Here is a 20,990-nt window from a genome sequence, read left to right as displayed (position 1 = left end):
CGACGCCTGGCTTTTTAACAACGCGTCATTCTGGGCGATATACTCCTTTAATAGGTTTTCAAGTGGAGATGCTGAGCTTGACGCCTGATCTTCTCTATTAAAGGATTGTTGGTACGACTGATGCGTTAGCTAAAATGCAGGCAGCGGTCCTTATCTTTGCTGCTGGTTTGCCCCTGGGTGGTGCTCTTGTTGATTTCTTGTCCAAGAAAAATTTGGATGGTTCCTCCATCCGGGATTATATGTATTTGAAAATGGGTTATTTTTAATGAAGCATACTAATTGCGGATTTTGTGGGCCCCAGTGTAGGAATAAGGATTTCCACAGCCCAAACAGCTAACCATGGGCTGCACGAATGTTTCTACCTTATTTACCTTCTACTGATTTGATGTGTTCCCTAGTGACATGTTCTGCAAAAGGTTTGTCATAGTAGCCACTTGTGTAGAGAGTGTGCCTATTGCATTGGAAACGATAGAATTCACATTCTGAGATCGCCTCTTTCTGTCGGTTCTTACGTCATAAGTATCGTCCACCCATTCCATGTTGTTCTTAGCAATGCGGTCTAATATTTCCTTAGCTTCAGCATAGGATTTATCCATGATACTACCAGCTGTAGCTATGTCTGCTGCCATCTGAGATGCTCTGTTCAATCCACCATAAAAATTCTCCATCTGAATGGTTAGTGGTAATCCATGGTTCGGGCAATTTTTGACCGATCCCTTAAAACGCTCCAATGCGGCGCTCAAGGTTTCAGCTTCTTCTTGCTCGAAGTTCATGATCTCTCTACGCCTCCTTGCATTGGTGGTGGGTAGGAAGTATTTTTGCATGAATTTCTCCACCAACTTCTCCCAGGTTGTGATCTCACCAGGCTCCAGAGAACTTACCCATTGCTTTGCGTCATCACGCAAAGAATATGGAAACAAAGATAGCCTGATCGCTTTTGAGGTGATTCCAGGAATCACAAATGAGTTGCACGTTTCCAGGAAATGTTTCATGTGGGCATGAGGATCTTCTCCACGACCAACCCCAAATTGTCCAGCTGTTTGGAGCATTTGTAGCATCACAAATTTCATCTCGAATCTTGTCCCATCTAGCATTGGATATATGATCCCTGGTGAGAAATCATACAATATAGGAGACACATACTCCTATGAGGATGTGATAATCTATCTGAAGCATGTTAATATATGAGCATGATTTAGAATTTTATGAGACATATTAAAAGGATGATTAAGCATGATCCTAAATTATGAGTTAAAAGACTCTACTACTGAAATGTCTTAAAACTAGGCGAAAGTTGGAGCATTTGTTGATGTACATATTTATGTCATTTATAATGAAAATATGTATGTTATATGATGTTGATAACGGGCAGAAATGCACGTTATTACAACACAAAGTTATAAAACAATGCAGGATTGCGATGGTAAAAATATACAATATTGCGTCCAAAAGCATTAAGTTCACAACATTGCGATCGCATGCGCTCGCAAAAATCTGCTCAAGAAGGTGGCCGCATAGAGCCGACATATCAAGGTGGGCGCATCTGGGTGAAAGCTTAATAAATCACGATGGGACAGAAAGCTGATGACAGTCGATTCCGAATTAAGTTGACAAGTCGTTAACGACATACTATAGTAAGTACACTCAACTTTTCAGTGACAATTATTCGACGCATCAGATAGAGAATTAATGTCATTCCATCAGTGCAATCATAAGAGAGAAGAAGCTTTTCACCCTGAAGCTCTATAAATACAGAAGACCACCTTCATTGAAAGAGTTCGCCTAGTTTTTAGAGTTCACCTTATAGCCGACAGTTAACCTTGTCTTAATTTTCTTATACTTAGAAGGCGGAAGCGAGAGAAGGGAAAAGAAGCTGAAAGATCGTCCTGGTCAGCTCGAGAGAGTGCCAGGGAGCATGGAAAAATAGAGAGGGCCGACTCTTGCGAGAGCAAGAATATCTTTTGAGCAGAGTAGAGAAGAATAGTGTAAAAGCCTTAGGAAGCAAGAAATTGCTACTAGGCTCTTTATTCTTATTCTACATTGTTATTCTATACTTCAATTATATATATATATATAATGAAACTTGCTTTTCTACATATGTTCACTCTCTTAAAAATACGCATGAGTAGCTAAAACAATCGAATGGGTTGAGAAGTACTTAGCTAACATGACCTAGGATCTTCATTGCATGCGATCATCTTGTCTTATGTTGTGCCCAACACCCTTTAGAGCTACTCAAGAGAGAGTCTAAAGAAAGAACCTAAGACTTGAGAGAGCTAGGTTAGAATCTAGACTCGAAAGAGCAAGATTAGACCTGCATAAGCAAGAGATAGAGACTTAGAGATAAGCTTTGTTGCCAACATGCATCACATGCACCCTAGAGATAGGTTATAGTAGTATGCGGTTGCCTTGTATATGTATGTGTCATTCGTCATCGCATAGACAATAATAGAGGCTTAGATGTAAGTTCTATAGACATCATCGCATATATCGCATGCGTTCTTAAACTAGAAGTCGTAGCATTTGCATTGAGAGATGATTTGTTGTTGTATGTGTGTAGCATGATCACATAATATGAACACAATCCTAAGAAGACGCTAAGCCCCTTCTCAACCCGTTCCCCCGCATATTCATCGCATCTTTCGTACTATTAACTCCTTTCTCAACTCTGCCGCATACATTTTATACGACAAACAACAAACCAACCAACCCCTTGATTTATTTGTTACCGCAAAGTGATCTAAAAAATCACCATCACATAGTGTTTTCCTTAGTCCCTGAGTTCGACTTTGGGCTTACCAGGCAACTCAGTAGAATTTATACTTGGATCTTGCTGAGAAAACTTGCATGCTCAACGTATTTTCCTCCATCGCATTCTTTACCATTATTCCATCGCATAAAATAACGCATCAGATGTATTATAAAATTCCGAACATGTGATTGTTTACATGATTTAGTGCATGAGAGTGATGTGCTACAGTTGATCCATTTAAAACTAGATTAAATATGTATGTTAAGGTTAATTAACATAAGGTTGATGAGAAGATTTTAGAGGACTCAGGATTAAGTGAATGTTATATGTAATATGAAGTTAGATGCAATCTCCTTTCCTTTCTAGACTATGTGACCGCATGAAAGTGATGCATGCCCGAGGGCACTAGTACATGAAAGAGATATACTAGGGTTGGTGGTATGAAAGTGATACATACCTAGAGAGTACTGGGGTGTACGTAAGAGGTGCACACTCAGTGGGTTATGTGTATACAAAAGAGGTGTATACATAACCATGTGTACGAAGAGGTACACACTCAGTGGGTTATGTGTATACGAAAGAGGTGTATACATAACCATGTGTACGAAAGAGGTACACAATAAGTGGGTTATGTATATACGACAGAGGTGTATATATAACCATGAGTACGAAAGAGGTATGCATTTCTACATTCATAGAGAGGATTGGGGTGTACGAAAGAGGTACACACTAATTGGGTTATGTGTATACGAAACAGGTGTATACATAACCATGTATATGAAAGAGCTACACACTCAGTGGGTTATGTGTATACGAAAAAGATGTATACATAACCATGTGTACGAAAGAGGTACACATTAAGTGGGTTGTATGTATACGAAAGAGGTGTATACATATCCATGTGTACGTAAGAGGTACACAGTCAGTGGGTTATGTGTATACGAAAGAGATATATACATAACCATGTTTACAAAAGAGGTACATGTCCCTACAATCATAGAGAGGACATGGGGTGTACGTAAGAGGTGCACTCTAGGAGAAAAGAAGAAAAAGAAAAAAAGAGTGAGCCATGTAAGGGAACTCTTTAGGTCCTACTAGTATATAGTTTCAGTTTATGTTGCATTTATTGGACATAAATTCTTAGCCTGACCTCAGTGGTGGGGTTACTTACTGAGTATTTTATACTCACCCTTTCTCATGTTTATGTTTCAGGTAAGAGTAGGGACGCGTCGATGAATGACAAGCGGAATCCGTGATCGAGCCACTGGGATCAGTTTTATGCTTCCACTCATGATGTTTAGATTTCTTTCATGTTTTTCCACTTTCAGTCTTCATGTTTGAAACTTACTGATTAGTATTCGTTTCCAAACTTTTACAGTTTTCTAGACTCATTAAATTTCTAATTATGATTTATAGGTACCCTGTTATTTGACTTTTATTTAGTTTTAATGAAAATGATTTATTTGACTTTATTTATTTAGCATTTATTTCGCTAAGAAAATGTATCATTTTAAATTCTATGCATGCATGTGTATAGTAACGGCCTAGCTCGAGTCCTAGGGAGTCGGGTCGTTACACCAAAGATGAGTTTAAAACTTTAGATTTATTATTTTTGGACCAGGGGTGCTAAATTAATATTTGCAATTTATGTTATGGGGTGGATTCAAAGTCTTCCAAGAGTTGTAAGAAGGTTAATTACTTGGATTAATTTGTGACCAAATTTGAGGTAAGTAATCTTACTACTAGAACTATCCATGGACCATACACTAGATATATGCCAGCATGATAGATGAAAATTATGACAGAACGATAACATGATAGATGGATAGTATAGTATGACCGATATATGTTCTTGTATGAGAATCTGAAAATTTTATTTGTGCACGTAGATACTTGCATGCTAGTAAGAGGTAATACTTGATTCACTGAGGTTGTATTTGATATGAGGATATTGAGGCATATATGCACGTTGTAGAGTCATGATGTTGAGGTGTATATGTATGTTATAGAACCATATTGTGATAATTGTGATGTTGAGACTGTGATAGTGTCTTTACTGATTAGTTAGATGCCCACTAGATATTGTGTTTCCTTCGGAATTCACCAGATATTGTGTTTCCTTCGGGATTCACTAGAGATTGTGTTTCCTTCGGGATTCACCAGATATGTGTTTCCTTCGGGATTCACTAGAGGTAGGCATTTAGAGGACATAGATGCCTAGCCTGACCTCAGTAGTGGGGTTACTTACTGAGTATTTTATACTCATCCTTTCTTATGTTGTTGTTTCAGGTAAAGGTAGAGATGCATTGATGATTGACAAGCGGAATCCGTGATCAAGCCACTGGGACCAGTTTTATGCCAAAATAAGTATAAACGAAAGAAGAATTTTTTTTTTTGCTAGCACTAGACTTCTTCCCCCCTTTCGACTTTTCCTCTCTCCTTTTGTGCTTCTACCCCGGCTTTTCATTCTGTTTTATAGAGACCCGAGGAAATTTTTCTAAGAATGAATGTAGAAAGGTGAGACACTTTCCCCGGCATACGGAAAAAAAATCCAGGATGATGGCTTGTTTCCGCTCATGATATTTAGATTTCTTTTCATGTTTTTTCAACTTTCAGTTTTGATGTTTGAAACTTACTATTAAAAATTGTTTTCAGACTTATTTATTATCATTTATGATTTATGGGTATCCTATTGTTTGTTTTTAATATTTGAATTTAATGAAGAACTTTTGAATTTACCTTATTTATTTAGCATTTATTTCACCATAAAAAGGGTGTCGTTTTAAGTTCCATGCATGCACGTATTTAGTAATGGCCTAACTTGAGTCCTAGGGGGTCGGGTTGTTACATTGCAACTCCATCATATTGAACCCGTTGTTGTGCTTCTCCTTTAGATCTGAGAAGGAGGTAAAAGGAGCACAACGAAAATCAGTACTAAATGACAATTCACGACTCATGGTGAATAAAGAAAAGAGAGAAGGTGGTGCACAAAGAACCTTAGATTTAAATTGACATTTACTTCAAAGCTCAAGAACCGAAAATGTATTTTGCCCTTCTTTAAATGGAGAATGAGAAAGAAATGATAAATTCAAGGGAAGGGAGACAAAGAAGAAGGAGGGAAAAAAAACTAATAATCGATAGTGGGAGGCCGACTGATAGCGGTTGCTAATGGTCAGTGGCAACTGGTAATGAGATGTAGGAGAAGAAAATATTTGATAGTATGTGGTTCCATCTCAAAGCCAATTGGCAACAATAGAAGTAACTCATCAGTCTTATAAGGGGTGTGAGGTCCATTGATTTTCTATTGTGGGATTCTCAACATAAAGAAAAGGAAAAGGAAGGACGGTTTTTATCAAATCCATTATATTCATTAAAAAATCTCTCTTCCAAACCTACGAGCTTCGGATTTCTTAGAGAAATATTGTAGTTTTTTAAAAGCTCACATTTTGAAGAAATGACCTCCTAAAAAAAACTCCCTAGGCTGAGAGCTAACCTTTGTTTAAAAATAAGTAAAAAGAATAGTTATCTCACTTCCCTTGCTTCTTAGATCCAATTATCTTAAAAAGACTCGAATGAACCCATAAAAAATTCCGAAACTTCACTCAAAAAATTAGAAACTGCATCATTCATAGATTGTCCAGGTATACAAACAAAATTAGAGAGTTTTGTTATTATGAATCAAAGAATAATCCAAAAAAGGGAAAAATGAACTTTATACCATATACATATGCGAAAGATTAGGAAAGTGGGATATGAAAATGGTAAAACTGAATATAGATTGTCACAATGGTCGATCGTATCAAATCTAAACTTTAATTTGAAAAAATTAACACATCTCCAATATTCATATTTTATTATTATTATTTTTAAACAAATGCCAACTTTTTATCTAAATATTATTATTTTTAGAGTTCATATCTTCAAAATGCGAGATTCTTAAAACTACAATATTTATCTAATTAGTAATTAGTTTCCCAAATTGCAATATTTTTTCTTTTTTTTGAAGTCCGAAACATGTAAATTCCAAATCGGAAATCAGTAGCCAAACGCCTTAAAAATTGCAAGGGCATTATCGTCCAAAATATTCATTAGGTTTAAACTGCAGATGGTGTGTGCAAAAATAATACCACAGCCGCCGTAACACGAGCTGCATATGCTGTGCGCTAAAATCTGGAAGGCGAAGCTTCTCATTTCCTTTCATTGCCGCCGTAAAACAGTTTCCTCCACCAATCACTTCCTCTCTTCAACTTTCCTCCGCCGCCTGCACAACCAACTCCACAACACTCAAGCTGCTTCCATGGCGGCGAAACACCCCAAAGACGAGGCCTACCTCAGTACCACCATTCCCAAACGCATTCAACTTTTTCAGTCAATACAAGCACAGCTGCTCGCCGATCGTTCTTCTCTTCCCTCTCATCCAATTAAGTTAGTATGGAACAATATGTGGAAATGTCTTAATTATGCTTGGATTTATCAAATCCGAACCTTATATGTTTGATTCTTTACTCTTTAGGATCACTTTGCCGGATGGGACGGTGAAGGAGGGTCAGAAATGGAAAACGGCACCGTTGGACGTAGCAAAAGAAATCTCCAAAAGTTTAGCTGCAAACGCTTTGATTGCTCAAGTTGAGGGAGTTCTATGGGACATGAGCAGACCGCTAGAGAACGATTGTGAGCTTAAACTGTTCACCTTCGACAGTGACGAAGGGCGCGATACTTTCTGGCATTCAAGCGCTCATATACTTGGACAGGTTGATTGTCCAATCTATTCTCGTGCATTCAATCTGAGCTCATTAACTATAACCGTAACACCACTTTATTTGTTTTCTTTTTCCTGGGTTTAGTCGCTTGAGATGGAGTATGGTTGCAAACTCTGCATTGGACCCTGTACCACTAGAGGAGAGGTAAATATATTTTTTTCTTTTGTGGCAATATACATTTCATCAGCCAAAGAATTTAGCAATAGAAATGGGGGACAGAAGCCAAACCTTAGCATATAGCTCAAGTCGTTAATGCATATCCACTTGACCAAGAGGTCAGTGGATGCTATTGAACCCATAAAAAGATCAGAAAGGGAGGAAGGATATCCTCCCATGGAAAAAAAGGGATCACGAGAAGGAGCTATACAAATTGCTTTAAACATCAAAATTAGTAACGTCAAAAGTATTTTAGACAGAGACCACCGTCTAGAAGTGGAGGATACAAGAATATCTAGTCCTTTTACTCCGGACTATGAACACCCAATTGGATTTCTTGAATCGGCTACAATTCTTGAACAGAGCAAAACACGAGCTTTTAAAATTTTGTTTATCAAAGACAATAAAGAAATTTTCTTTTCAATTATATCAAGAAAGTTAACCTATTTGTTTGCCAAGGACCAGCGAAATAGTTTTGCTTCTTTGAGAATTTTATAAGATTTTGAATATCACGGGATGAAACAAGGGTGAATGGCCTTGATCTTCATGGACCAAAGATGTGGCTTTGAGAATTTTATAAAATTTTGAATATAACGGGCTGAAACAAGGGTGAACGACCTTGACCTTCATGGACAAAAGATCCACATCTTTGGAAGAAAAAGTTGTAGAACCCTCGAGGACCATACAATCAATCTTCTTCTTTTTGATTTAGATGAACCCTCTTCTGTTGTGTTCCTGGCTAGTAGTGATGGAGTGTGACCATTGAAATTTGAACTGAGCCATTTATCTTACCAGAATCATGTCTTGTACCATACCATCCCCCTCTTTAAGGATTAATCATCCACAACAAGTTGCTTACATATGACTTAGTCTAGGGAAGTCTAGCGTTATGCAGCTGACCACATTTAATGAACCAACCAAAATATGCCATCCTATATTTACTCGTAGTAACTCTATACCACAAGCTTTTAGTTTCTAAAGGATAAAGGATAACATAACAACAGAGCCACTTAGAAATTAAGCCAAATTCCTCAATCAAACATTGCCAATATCAAGATTTCCATCTTCTCTCGGAAGAGTACTGAAAGGAAAAATAAAAGCCTGCCGTCTCTTGCAATCTGCCCCCTTCCGTAAAAGTTCTCTACAAATCTTGTCAATGGAACCTGCTAGCATTCCTGGAATTCCATGAAGGACATGAGAAATTGAGGTATAAGTTTAAGGGCAGATTCTAAGAGGGCATCCCCACCATTGAATGAGTTGGTTCTAGTTCATTTTTGAAATTTGCCTCAAATCTGTTCTACTTCTAGTCTTGAGAAATTACCTTCCTCTAGGTTCCCCATAGGCAAGATCCAAGTATCTTGGTCGCCTGGGAGCTTTAGAATTAGAAGAAATCTGTACTGTATTGTCCATTCTCTCCTCACAGGAAGTAAGTTACATTGCTGTAATTCGAAGGGATGATTGTGGCAGTTAGGATAAACGATTTCTTGCACTGTCTATGTTGACTTTTGTAAGGGCTATAAAGTTCTAACTTGTATTTGACTACCTTGGCTTTTGTGCTTGTAGTAAAGTTACCTTATTGATTAGTTGGATTTTGATGACAGGGATTCTATTATGATGCATTTTATGATGATTTAGGCTTGAATGATGACCACTTCAAGCAAATTGAGTCGGGTGCCCTGAAAGCTGTATCGGTATTGTTCTTTCTCTATTCTCTTGTCAAGAATTTTGGACGAGTTATTTTATATAATATAATTAAAAATCTGGTTCTTCTACATGTCTTTTTCTTGCGTATGTCCACATGGACGAAAGATGTTAATAGTAACATGATAGGAAGTGGAATGGTGTTGCTTGTAACCTTATTGTCTTTCTCATTTGTGAAAGGCCTAACAGTTTAGGTTTTGGGACCAATTTTTTAATCCTGCGATGCTAACGTTTGCACATACTAGTTTATAACCACGTGTGATGTACAATGTATTTTATTATTATTATTATTATAACTTTACTTCATATTACTAGTTGGAAGATACATGTGATGCACATGGCTTAAAATGTTGATGACATAATTTTTATGCTAAAATTTAAATTTTAATTGAATTTAATGAGTAGACGTTTGCCATGAAATGAAGTAATTAAAGAATTAATGTCTAAAACTATATATTTCTTCTTTTAAGTTAATTTCCAATGAATATGAAACGAAATGGACGTGGTAAAAAATATTTGATACATAATTTTTATTAGGGAAATAAGATTTTTGAATGCATATACCTTAGTCGAGTTTAAATTTTAAATGTTTGACATGAAATTTAAACGTATAGAAAGAAAAAAATAATAAAAATGGATGGATGGATAGAGTTAAAATTTTGTAAAATCAATTGATAACAAAAAGTGACATAATAAGACAATTTATTATCTCATGGGTAATTCTTTGGTGTTTCTTGGAAGATAGTGATTTATGGAGACAAAAGAAAGAAAGAAAGATATATTTTTTGTAAGAACTATATACCTTGAATTTGTAAAAAGAAATTAAATGAGTATTTAATAAACTGGTCCTTGATTAAAGTAGAATCTCTTTGTAAACGACATTTTTTGTATGTAGAGAAGACAAATTTTGGTGAGAGTGTCCATTATGGGAGACTAACCTTCTAATTCTAGATGAAATGTAAAGATTTAGGGAAAGGAAACTAGCCTTCTAATACTAGAAGTGAATTAATAATTTGACATGAAATATCTGATTAATTAGAAACTCATAGAGCATATTTATTTCTCTCATCTTTGGCAGTACTTTGCGTATATTATCTATATGTAAATTGTATTAGCGGCATTTTTAATAGAAAATAAGGTGCTGAATCTTTTTCCCGATAAAGTATTCAATAAATCTAGTTTCATACGTGAAATGTCATTATTTCAGAGGATACTTAACATTGGAGGAATAATTCAATCTGTTTCGTTTTGGATGTACTGGGAGGGGTTAATTCAATCTGTTTCTTTTAAATTTTCAGGAGAAACAACCTTTTGAGCGCATTGAAGTTACAAGGCAACAGGCGCTTGAAATGTTTTCGGACAACAAATTCAAGGCACTTGAATTTTGCTGCAATAATTTCCATTTGATATGATGATTGAGGACTCGAGTTCTAATGTTCCTATTTTTGAATGATGTTTATTAGATTGAAATCATCAATGACCTACCAGAAGACAAGACTATCACTGTTTACAGATGTGGTCCCTTGGTTGACTTATGTCGTGGTCCCCACATACCAAATACATCATTTGTTAAAGCATTTGCGTGTCTTAAGGTAATGTTTAAACCTCATTTTAGATACAGTTGAAGGAAAAAATTACCTATGTTCTTATAAACACACATTATGTGCACATGAAGAGATTATGGTGGTCATGATTATACGACATGTTTATATAGAAAATGATTCTAAAACATGTTCAGCATAGCTTCATGTATACGTGAAGAATTTAACAGGGCAAGATTTTCCTTGGTTGGTGGCTTAAAGGAAATCCTAACACCACGCAGCACACACCCAATTTTGACCTATTGGTCCTAGTACCATAGGTGACTGAACGACCACCCCTATTTACTGTTTTGAAAAAGCTCTACTTTGAGTTATCTGGGTTGATTTGGATAGAAAGAAACAATATAACTTCTAAAGAGATGAGTACATATTTTTGTAGCTTTTGGAAGGTTGTACACCACTCTGCCCCCCTCTAATGCAAATTACGTAAGAACTCCATTTTTTCTTTTAGTACTATGAACTTGGATTCTGGTCGTTTTGTAGAGCTATTTTTGAGTGCTTGTGAATTGCCTACATATATTTATTCCCTGTTTTTGGTAATGAAATGTTGAATTTCTCTTATGTATGTATTTATGTTATGATACTATCAGACTTAACAGTTTGAAATTCTAGGCATCATCGGCCTACTGGAGGGGAAATAAAGATCGTGAAAGCTTACAAAGAGTGTATGGGATATCATATCCTGATCAAAAGCGTTTAAAGGTGTTATCTTATTTTATTTTATTTTTTTGTGTTATTAGCTCTTATGTATTTCGCTGATTCAATGAGGATGTGTTGAGCAATTGGGTTATGAATGAAAATTAGAATGATGATTTGATTACAAGTGGGAAGGTTAAGTATTAATTGGGAAGGTTAAGTTTTTAATTGGCAAAGTTAAGTTTCAAATGTCTGTTGTTCTTGTTCCTTGCGTTTAGTGGTGTTACCTTCTTTTGAAGTCTCTATTTGTGTAGGAATACATTCATTTGCTTGAAGAGGCAAAGAAGTATGATCACAGATTATTGGGTACAAAACAGGAGCTTTTCTTTTGTCATCCACTCAGGTAAGTACTTGAAGACGCAATGTTCAGCCCCATGTCATATAACTGTTCTTGAAATTCATTTTCAATATCAATTTTAGCCCAGGAAGCTGGTTCTTCCTCCCTCATGGGGCTCGGATCTACAATAAACTGATGGACTTCATGCGAGCTCAATATAGGGATCGTGGTTATGAAGAGGTCAAAATCCAATGTTTTGGTCCTTGTGAAATTGCAATATATCTTAGTGCGTAACACTTTTAGTTTTTTTTTGGGTAGGTTCTGTCACCAAATATGTACAATATGCAACTATGGGAAACTTCTGGTCATGCTGCAAATTACAAGGAGAACATGTTTGTATTTGAGGTTCGGCCCTGACATAATATCTAGTAATTGGAGTTATGCATACTTATTTTGAAAAAAGAACCATCTATCCTGGGAAGATATGAGACTCTTCATTGACTTGAATATCAAAAGAAAAATAATTACGTAAGAACCTAGAGAGTGTATACCCTCTAGAAAAGAAAAAAAAAAAAAACTCTATCAAAGTCTCGAGGGGAGTTAATTTTGTGGATGGTTTCATTTTTCTAGCTAAAATGGTCCAAAGGGATTCACTCATCGGTCCCATCCTAAGGTCTTTCTCATATAAAGAAAATTGCCTGCCTATCTCATTAGTAAAACTGCAATGACTGTTGAGCACAATTCTACACAACCTATTTTCCTCATTCATGAAGCGCCATCCTCATTTTGCAAGGAGATTCAAATCTTTCCTTTCAAGTTACTGTTAGGTACCTAACACAATAGTTCCTACAGAATACAAGTAGATAACAAACAGAGACCAAAATGACACCAAGAAGGATGAAAATATGTTCAGCCTCACTGTTCTGTGGAGAGTTCTTCAATATACAGAGAGATTTATGAATCCGAGAGAACAACTATGCTCCCTTTGCCTTAGCCTTAGAGAAAAAGATACAATCCCCTAAACCTTAGAGACCGAGCTGGTTCCCACTTCTCGTAGACTCACTCCAATACCAAAAGCATACCCTATGCACAAACTCGCCACAACTATAAGAAATTGACATGTCTCCATTATGTGTAGTGTTTGTATCTATGCTTCTTAGTTTAATAATGTAGAGAGAAGAGGTCACAGAGAAAAAAGGTTATGAGACTCTAGACTTTCGGGAGGTTTGGTTCTGTCCACAATGTTCAGAAAATGATATGCCACCCATCTTCTAGTAACTTCTTGTTATATCTTGATAGGAAATAGATTCATTTCATTGATAAAATAACATGACAAAATATTGAAGTCATCCTAGTGGATTGCGAAAAGGATTTTTAAGAGCTTTAGACTCTATGTTGTAATTTGGGTCTAGTCTTGTATTGACAAGTTTGTAGTTTTTTATTTTTATTTTTGTTTCATCCCATGTATTTCGAGTATTAGACTCATTCATTATTTCAATGAAAAGTCTTGTTTTCGTTTAAAAAAAAAGATTTCCAACTGGTCAAAATATCAGCTGAACTATAATTACAAGGAGGACGACTCAGGTTACACCAATTAAGTGCTAAATAGATGGTGGATATAAAAAAAGATTGGTTGCTCCTTGTCTGTGAAGATCTGAGAATTACGCTCAAAAACCACATTGGCCAAAGGAAGGTCTAAGTGAAGTTCAGCCAAAGAATCTTCCGATCCTTCTTGATCTGATGGCCATTGAAAATAATATGTACATCCATTCATCATCCGCTTGTGGTTGAGTTCTTTCTTGGTGGGGTATAATTGATGTAAAGTCTTGTGGATCTTTTAGTCTTTTTTTGATTTGCTAGTTATTTTTAAAGATTCTTTGTAGATCTTCAGATTCTTTTGTGATCTTCCTAGATCTTGCTAATCTTGGACAATCTTGAAGTTCTTTTGTTCTTATTAGCTGAGGGGTAGTTAGTTTGTTTTAAGAACAAACAAATCTGTCTTTTTTAATCTTCTGATCCATCTTGATCTGATGGCCAGGAAGGTTTTCTTTTTTCTTACCTTGGTTTTACGCTCAATGGTATCAGGTGCTCTCACTATTTTTTGAACCTGATGGGTGAATAAGTTAAGAGTAAATTGGATTATCGAGAAGCTTCTTTCTCTCAAGATGGGGTAGGATGACCTGATAGTGAATAAGTTTAGAGAGTACAATTGGGCATTGGAGAAGCTCCTTCTCTCAATATGGGGTAGGATGACTTTGGCTCTGTATGTACTCACCAACTTGCCTATTTGTTACCTTTTCTTTCTAGAGCTCCCTTTGAAGTTATTAAATCAGTAGAAAAACTGATGAGGGACGTCATTTGGAATCGGGGGTGGGGTTGGGGGTTAATAGTCTTAGAAGTCACTCCTACTTGATGGGGTAAGTTCTTTCTGGTGGAGGATCAGTGGGTGTGGGTTGAACTGTATTGCTTCAGAAAGCTAAAAATAAGATAAGAGAGGGTGGATTGGTACTCTCGTATAATGGGTCTTAGGCCTTTGTAAACACGGCATTCATATTGAAAAATGAATTGCATGGTTTTTTTGAACAAGAGACAAAGCTGTCTCCTTTCATTGATGAAATGAAAAGAGACGAATGCTCAACAGATACAAAACTCCATAGAAGAGAGGAAAAAGCAAGCAAACAGAAAGAAGAAAGGTTAGAAAAAGTTTCACTAGCAAGAATAATTGTGACATCATAAAATGAACAAGTAACCAAAAGCCAAACTATACGGGAAATAAAGTTTCACCAGAAAAACTAACTATGAATTGTCTCTCTCTCTTTTTTTTTTTTTGGTTTTGATCCTTTTATCAATTTGGTTCTATCTACTGCCTTGTATTGGTGCAAATTTAAGTACCCTTTTAAACACTTGAATCTTTCTTATTTAGTTTCCAATTGGAAATCTGTTTTGTAATCACTTTTAGCTGCTAAGGGGTCCCCCTATTATTTCATTTATTCAATTAAATGTGTCTTATCCAAAAAAAAAAAAAAAAAAAAACTATGAGTTGCATAGTTATTTTTGAGATCTAGATGTATCTTGCAACATTTGGGAAACTGGTAAAACCAGAATATATTGAAAAATAAACAATAATTGAATTACAAGATAAGCCAAGTGTTTGAGGTGCTTGGACCCTCTCAATCTTGAAATACTCTCAAGCCCTAATTCATACTCCAAAATATTGCCTATGTTCCTCCTTCCTACTCACTATTTATAATCAACTGCCTAACAAAGTCTCATCTAATTACTAATATACCCTTCGTATCCCTCTCTCTAATATCATTCCTATCAGAAACTTTGGTGATACCTATCTTATCCATCTGTTGTACTCTATCCCTTTTATCCTTCTGATTTTAGCTTTGGTTGAAGAAACAAGACCTATTAGTTGTGTGGTTGCTTTTTCATTTTTAAATGCAGTTCATGGGTTCTGCAAATTGTTTAGAGCATGTGTGATATTCTTCTGCATTAATTTCTTCACCTATTTTGGCAGAGGGAATTTATTGTCCCATTTATGGCCATGTAATGCTTGGTTTGAGCACATTTTTAAATTATTGGACAGATAGAGAAGCAGGAATTTGGATTGAAACCAATGAATTGTCCTGGTCACTGTTTGATGTTCCAGCATAGAGTTCGTTCATATAGGGGTAAGTTTATGTCATTCTTGCAAAGATGTAAAGCTGTTATTATTATCTCCTTTGGAACTCTCCTAGCTAGTGTGTAATGGATGGTTGGATTAGCACCAACTTCATATCTTCTTATTCTTGTTACGTTCCGCGAATTTAATCCTTTATCCTCTTCATTTATTCTTTGATATTCTCAATCGGTCACTTCATCCTTTTAATGGTTTTTGCTCTGCAGAACTTCCTCTTCGATTGGCTGATTTTGGAGTTTTGCATCGCAATGAGGCTAGTGGGGCATTGACTGGATTGACTCGTGTGAGAAGATTTCAACAGGTATTTCGATATCTCAGTGTTTACATGAAAGTATGCTAAAATATTATATCGTCAGTATCTCATTATCTAGTTTTGTGCCATTTCTCTACCTTGGTCCTTTAGGTATGTGAATTTTGTCAGTATTTGCATGCATACATCTACTTATGAAGGTCCACATTTGTTGCAGGATGACGCTCACATCTTTTGCAGGGAGTCCCAGGTTAGCATTAATTAATTGATATGCTGACAATATTTCTTGTCAGATTATTATGATTCACATCTCTTTTCTGTTGTTTTGTGTTTGTTTTATAGATAAAAGATGAAGTAAGGGCTGTCTTAGAATTCATCAAATATGCTTATAACATTTTTGGGTTCACATTTGAGCTGAAGCTATCAACGGTAAGTAGTTCAACATTATTTGTTTAAAGAGTACTGAGGAAATGACTCTATTTCCATGGGGAATTGGTGACAATGCATGTTTAATAATTAAAAGAATTTTAATTGCATTTTTTTATTTTTACTATCATTTGTTTCGAATTTTAGAAGTGTTGATGCATTTTTTTGTTAGTTAGGACACTTTCTGCTTTTCCTAAATCATTCCCCTTTTGATTAAGTTTGTGTCATTGTAAGAAGTTATTGTACTTTTCTTGTAACGTAACTTGGAGTGAAAATATCTTAGAAACGTTGTCTTCTTTTGTTTCTTGTTTGAAATAATACCATCTATAATGCCCATGTTAACTTTTTGGTTATTGAAAACATGAAATCTTTGTTGACGAAGGTGATAATTAGTAAAGAACAAATGGCGTTCCCAACTTCCTGTTTATCTCCGGACGCCCCACTCTGTTCCCGTCCCCAGAACTCAGATCATGAATCATCAAGATCCAAAGATTACTAAGAATGGACATAATGCCAAAAACTATTTTCGTTAAGATTGAAAATAAGACTTGTGTGCAGTTTTGATAGGGAGATAATGAAGAGTTTGCAGAATCAGAGAGAGACGTTGTCACTCCTCTCTGCTCAACTCTCAATCTATGTGCCGTTTTATTCTTTACTTGTATAAGTGTTTGCTTTGAATATCACATCTCAATTTTGTCTTATTAATATTTGTTTATTACGCTGCAGAGGCCAGAGAAATACCTTGGAGATTTGGAAACATGGGAGAAAGCTGAAGCTGCACTTACAGAAGCTTTGAATGAATTTGGGAAGCCTTGGCAGGTACTTGTAATATGGTTGAACCTGCATTATGTTCGTCTTTGATTAACAGAACTAGATAGTTTTTAATTTGGAAAAGTAATAATGAACAAATAAAAATTAATTCTTAAAAAAAAACAAAAAAAAATAATTAAAAAAGGATTAATATAGTTTTTATTAGAACGTCTATTGAATTATCTTCTCATGCTATTTAATAATAATCAATTCTATTTTCAATTTAATTGATATTAATGAATAACAGTAGATCAAAATTAAAGCAGCGGCAATTTAGATAGAAGTTCGTAGAATTGAAGACAAAGTATTGATATATACATGTATGTTTGTGTGTGTGTATATATGTATATGTATGTATATATATTTAATTTTTATATAAGTGTCTTTTAGTTTGAAGTATCTGTCAAATTTTCTTTTAATGAAATAATTAATAGTAATAAATGACTAATTAAAATTAAACAATCAACAAATTAAAATCTTTCATTGACCTTGAGATTTATTTTATTTTTTAAAGTTTAAATGGTTGTTGAACTTTTAGGATTCTGCTTGTTAGTCCAAGCACTTTAGAAAGTTTCGAATAACTCATTGAACTTTTAAAACAATATAAACTTTCAATTTTTTATTTAATAGGTCATTTATTCAGTTCAACTACGTATGTGGCATGCTAATTGCATCATTGAACTTTTAAAATGGGTAATTACAATATGTAGTACTTTTAGGGCTAATAATTTTTAAAGAATTGCAACTATAGCAAAGTCTATCATTGAGAGCTGGATATAAATTTGGCTATATTTGTAAATTCTTTTGTATCGTACTATATCTACTCGGACATGAGGCCTGATTGCTATATTTGCAATTGGCCTTCTTCAATGATGGTTGTACTAAAGGAACAAAAATAAATGTTGGTGAGGGAAAGTTGGCATATTATGTCAATCTTAGTTTTTTTGCTTACTCTTGTTATATTGAAAACATCTTTCTGTATATTTCTGCTCTGGCTGCTTTCAATCGTGATGCTCTAGATTACATAATAAATCATCTACGGTTTTCATATTTCAAGTCTTTTTATTTATCAAATCCATTTCATGAAATAACATAAAAAGATCAGGATAAATAGGCTCGTGAGTTTCTATTTATTTTTTGCATTTATATTTTTGATATGTATATTCTTCCTACCTTTATGAACTCTTTACGACTTATATGGTTTTTTTTTTTTTTTTTTGAAGTCTTACATCTGCCTATGTGCATTATATTTTAGTCTTCCATGTTTATAACTGAGCTATTGAGGTGTCTGCCTACTAATGCGTATGATACAGATCGATGAAGGAGATGGTGCATTTTATGGACCGAAGATTGACATTAGTGTATCTGATGCATTGAAAAGGAAATTCCAGTGTGCAACCCTCCAGGTATTGTGTGCTTATTCCTAATTTGTTCCCTCGTTTGTTACTTGAGCTTTCATGCAACAACAGAAATATAATACCATTTTGAATTTTAAATTGCAGCTGGACTTCCAACTTCCAGCACGTTTTGAATTGTATTACTCTGCAGAGGACGAGGCCAAGAGGGAACGTCCAGTTATGATTCACAGAGCTATTTTAGGTTCTGTTGAGCGGATGCTTGCTATCTTGTTGGAACACTACAAGGGGAAATGGCCTTTTTGGCTTAGTCCACGTCAAGCAATTGTTTGCCCTGTATCAGAGAAATCCCAGTCCTATGCACTGAAGGTAGGGCATAAATTATTATGAACTATTGGATTGATTTCTTCAAGTTTCCCAATTCACTTTTCTAAGTCTCACTGTTGAAGTTATAGGCAACAATGTGTTATTTGACTACTTAGAGGTGTTTGAGCTCCCAACTTTAAGTGGGTAGAGTGGACTATTATAAGCCTGTTCCATGTTTGGGGTTTCAATTATAATAATAGTTGTTATTTTCAACTATTGTTACCTACAATTAACTACAATACTACTATTGCAAATCCCTCGTTTTAATAGTGTGTACTATTTTCTACCAAGACTAAAATATCATGCACCCAAACACACTATAATAATTCATATTAAAAATAGTCTGTACACCAAACAGACTATTATAACCTATATAGACTATAGTAACCATCCTAGCGCCCCAGATACACCCTTAGTAATAAATTCATTTCCACTTAATGTAACGTAGAAAACCTCTGGCATGATTTTGTATGCAATACGTAAGAATTGATTATGCGGTCTGTCTTCTTTGCTTCTATCATAGAGTACATGATGTTTAAAGACCATGTTACATCATGCTGTTATATTTTGTAGGTGCGTGATCTAATTCATCATGCTGGTTATTTTGTTGATGTGGATGTGACAGACAGAAAGATTCAGAAGAAAGTGAGTCCAACCTATTTTTGTCCGTACCATTCTTGTTCATGATTTTGTATTTAAGTTCGTGCCTTGTTAAGAATATTTCCTACTTCCACAGCAGACGGATTGCCTACATTAATTTGTAGTTGCTATATATAATAGATTATGAGTTTACTCAAACAATGGAATAACTTCGATTGATTTTCGTGAATACTACTTGAAAAGTCAATATTTTGGTTTCTTGCAGGTACGAGAAGCACAGTTGGCACAGTATAACTACATACTGGTTGTTGGTGAGGAGGAGGCCAACACTGGACAGGTTTTTCCATCAACCTTTAAATTTCTGAGTAAAATATGTTTTGTTTTTGTGGGAAACAAAATTTGAGCCTATTTATTGTTCATACATATTTTTATCTTCTATTACGCCATCCTCGTCACATTTCCTTTTTAAAATTGAAATTTTATAAAAATGTTCTTAAATCAGCTGAATTTATTTATTTATTATATTTCTAAATTGTACTCAACTATTTGAGTTCTTGGCAGGTGAGTGTACGGGTGAGGGACAAGGCTGATCATTCAGTGATGAGTACTGAGAGCTTGCTCAACCACTTCAAGGAAGAAGTTGCAGCTTTTCATTAACGACTTTATTTCGATATGGCAGAGGAAGGAGAGGGGGGTAACTAACTAATTTATTTAAGTTAATTGATTTTTTTTTTTTTTTTTTTTTTTTTAATAAACAATAGGGAGGATAATTTTCCAAGGGGAACTCAATCCTCACAAATTTCCCCTGGTAAGTTTGTATTATTGGCTTTTGGTAAGTTCTTAAAATATTAATGCACTTTCAAGGGCAGAACCCTACTTTTTCACAAAAGAATGTAAACAGCTTCTAAACCGATTAATTTGAACGAAATTCAAATCCTAAAAAACAAAGCATATTTACCATGAATAAATATTTCACAGCTCAGCAATATCATCCAAACTTAGCTTTGGATGCTACAGTTTTCTCAAGTTTTATCAGTTGTACACAAGGAACCTACAGAGCGCCTATTGACATTCAAATCTTGTAGTTACAGAATTCTAAATTTTGAATCTGTTTATTTTTAATTGTATTGGCGACCAGAGCCCTTAATTTATGGATCGTGGTTTTAATTTTCAAATTTCAGCCTAGTGAAAGTGATTAAGAGAATCATATCTTTTATTTACCAAATTCACAATATGTTTTTAAACATCTGCTTTGTAGTTCTCCCTATCTTAAATTTGATCGAAAAGTTATGCATTTATTTTTCAGTCCTAAAATCTGAATACCGTCTTTCGTTCAACGACATTCACTTTTTAAGATAGGCATGGATATTGATGACCATCTCAAGGATAAAATGTATAAAAAAGGACATCAGTCTGTCCATGGAGGATAGTCTTCAGGCCACTATAAAAAATTGGAATCTTCGGGCACGGGTTGCTAAATTGTTTGCAACAGAATTACACATGCGATTGGCCCAAAGAAAATCATGGATAGAATTATAGAGATAGAGATCTTGAA

The 20,990-nt window shown here is 35.2% G+C and overlaps 1 protein-coding gene and 1 non-coding gene across 2 annotated transcripts; both read left to right on the top strand.

Annotated features, from left to right (window-relative positions):
- The first annotated feature begins 684 nt into the window (after positions 1-684).
- Positions 685-788, top strand: LOC120082303. Its single transcript, XR_005483134.1, has one exon. It is a non-coding gene; the product is annotated as a small nucleolar RNA R71 (small nucleolar RNA).
- Positions 789-6,862: 6,074 nt separating this feature from the next.
- Positions 6,863-20,379, top strand: LOC120081310 (threonine--tRNA ligase, mitochondrial 1). The gene is made up of 20 exons (XM_039036067.1): positions 6,863-7,177; positions 7,266-7,503; positions 7,597-7,656; positions 9,270-9,359; positions 10,668-10,742; positions 10,833-10,961; positions 11,583-11,672; positions 11,921-12,009; positions 12,087-12,183; positions 12,262-12,348; positions 15,536-15,620; positions 15,835-15,929; positions 16,096-16,128; positions 16,221-16,307; positions 17,031-17,123; positions 18,428-18,520; positions 18,617-18,838; positions 19,409-19,480; positions 19,701-19,772; positions 19,997-20,379. The coding sequence occupies exons 1-20, from the start codon at positions 6,906-6,908 to the stop codon at positions 20,090-20,092; spliced, it is 2,175 nt and encodes a 724-aa protein (XP_038891995.1). The 5' UTR covers positions 6,863-6,905; the 3' UTR covers positions 20,093-20,379.
- The last annotated feature ends 611 nt before the right edge of the window (positions 20,380-20,990 follow it).

Source organism: Benincasa hispida, chromosome 7 (genome assembly GCF_009727055.1).
Source record: "Benincasa hispida cultivar B227 chromosome 7, ASM972705v1, whole genome shotgun sequence".
NCBI classification, from domain to species: domain Eukaryota; kingdom Viridiplantae; phylum Streptophyta; class Magnoliopsida; order Cucurbitales; family Cucurbitaceae; genus Benincasa; species Benincasa hispida.
This window is presented reverse-complemented; position numbering and strand designations above follow the sequence as displayed.

Excerpts from the sequence above, each read along its gene's own strand:
- LOC120081310 (XM_039036067.1), top strand. The coding sequence starts at position 6,906 with ATGCTGTGCGCTAAAATCTGGAAGGCGAAGCTTCTCATTTCCTTTCAT. Across the intron at positions 12,349-15,535 it reads AGAACATGTTTGTATTTGAG|ATAGAGAAGCAGGAATTTGG; the intron begins GTTCGGCCCTGA and ends ATTATTGGACAG. Across the intron at positions 15,621-15,834 it reads TAGAGTTCGTTCATATAGGG|AACTTCCTCTTCGATTGGCT; the intron begins GTAAGTTTATGT and ends TTTGCTCTGCAG.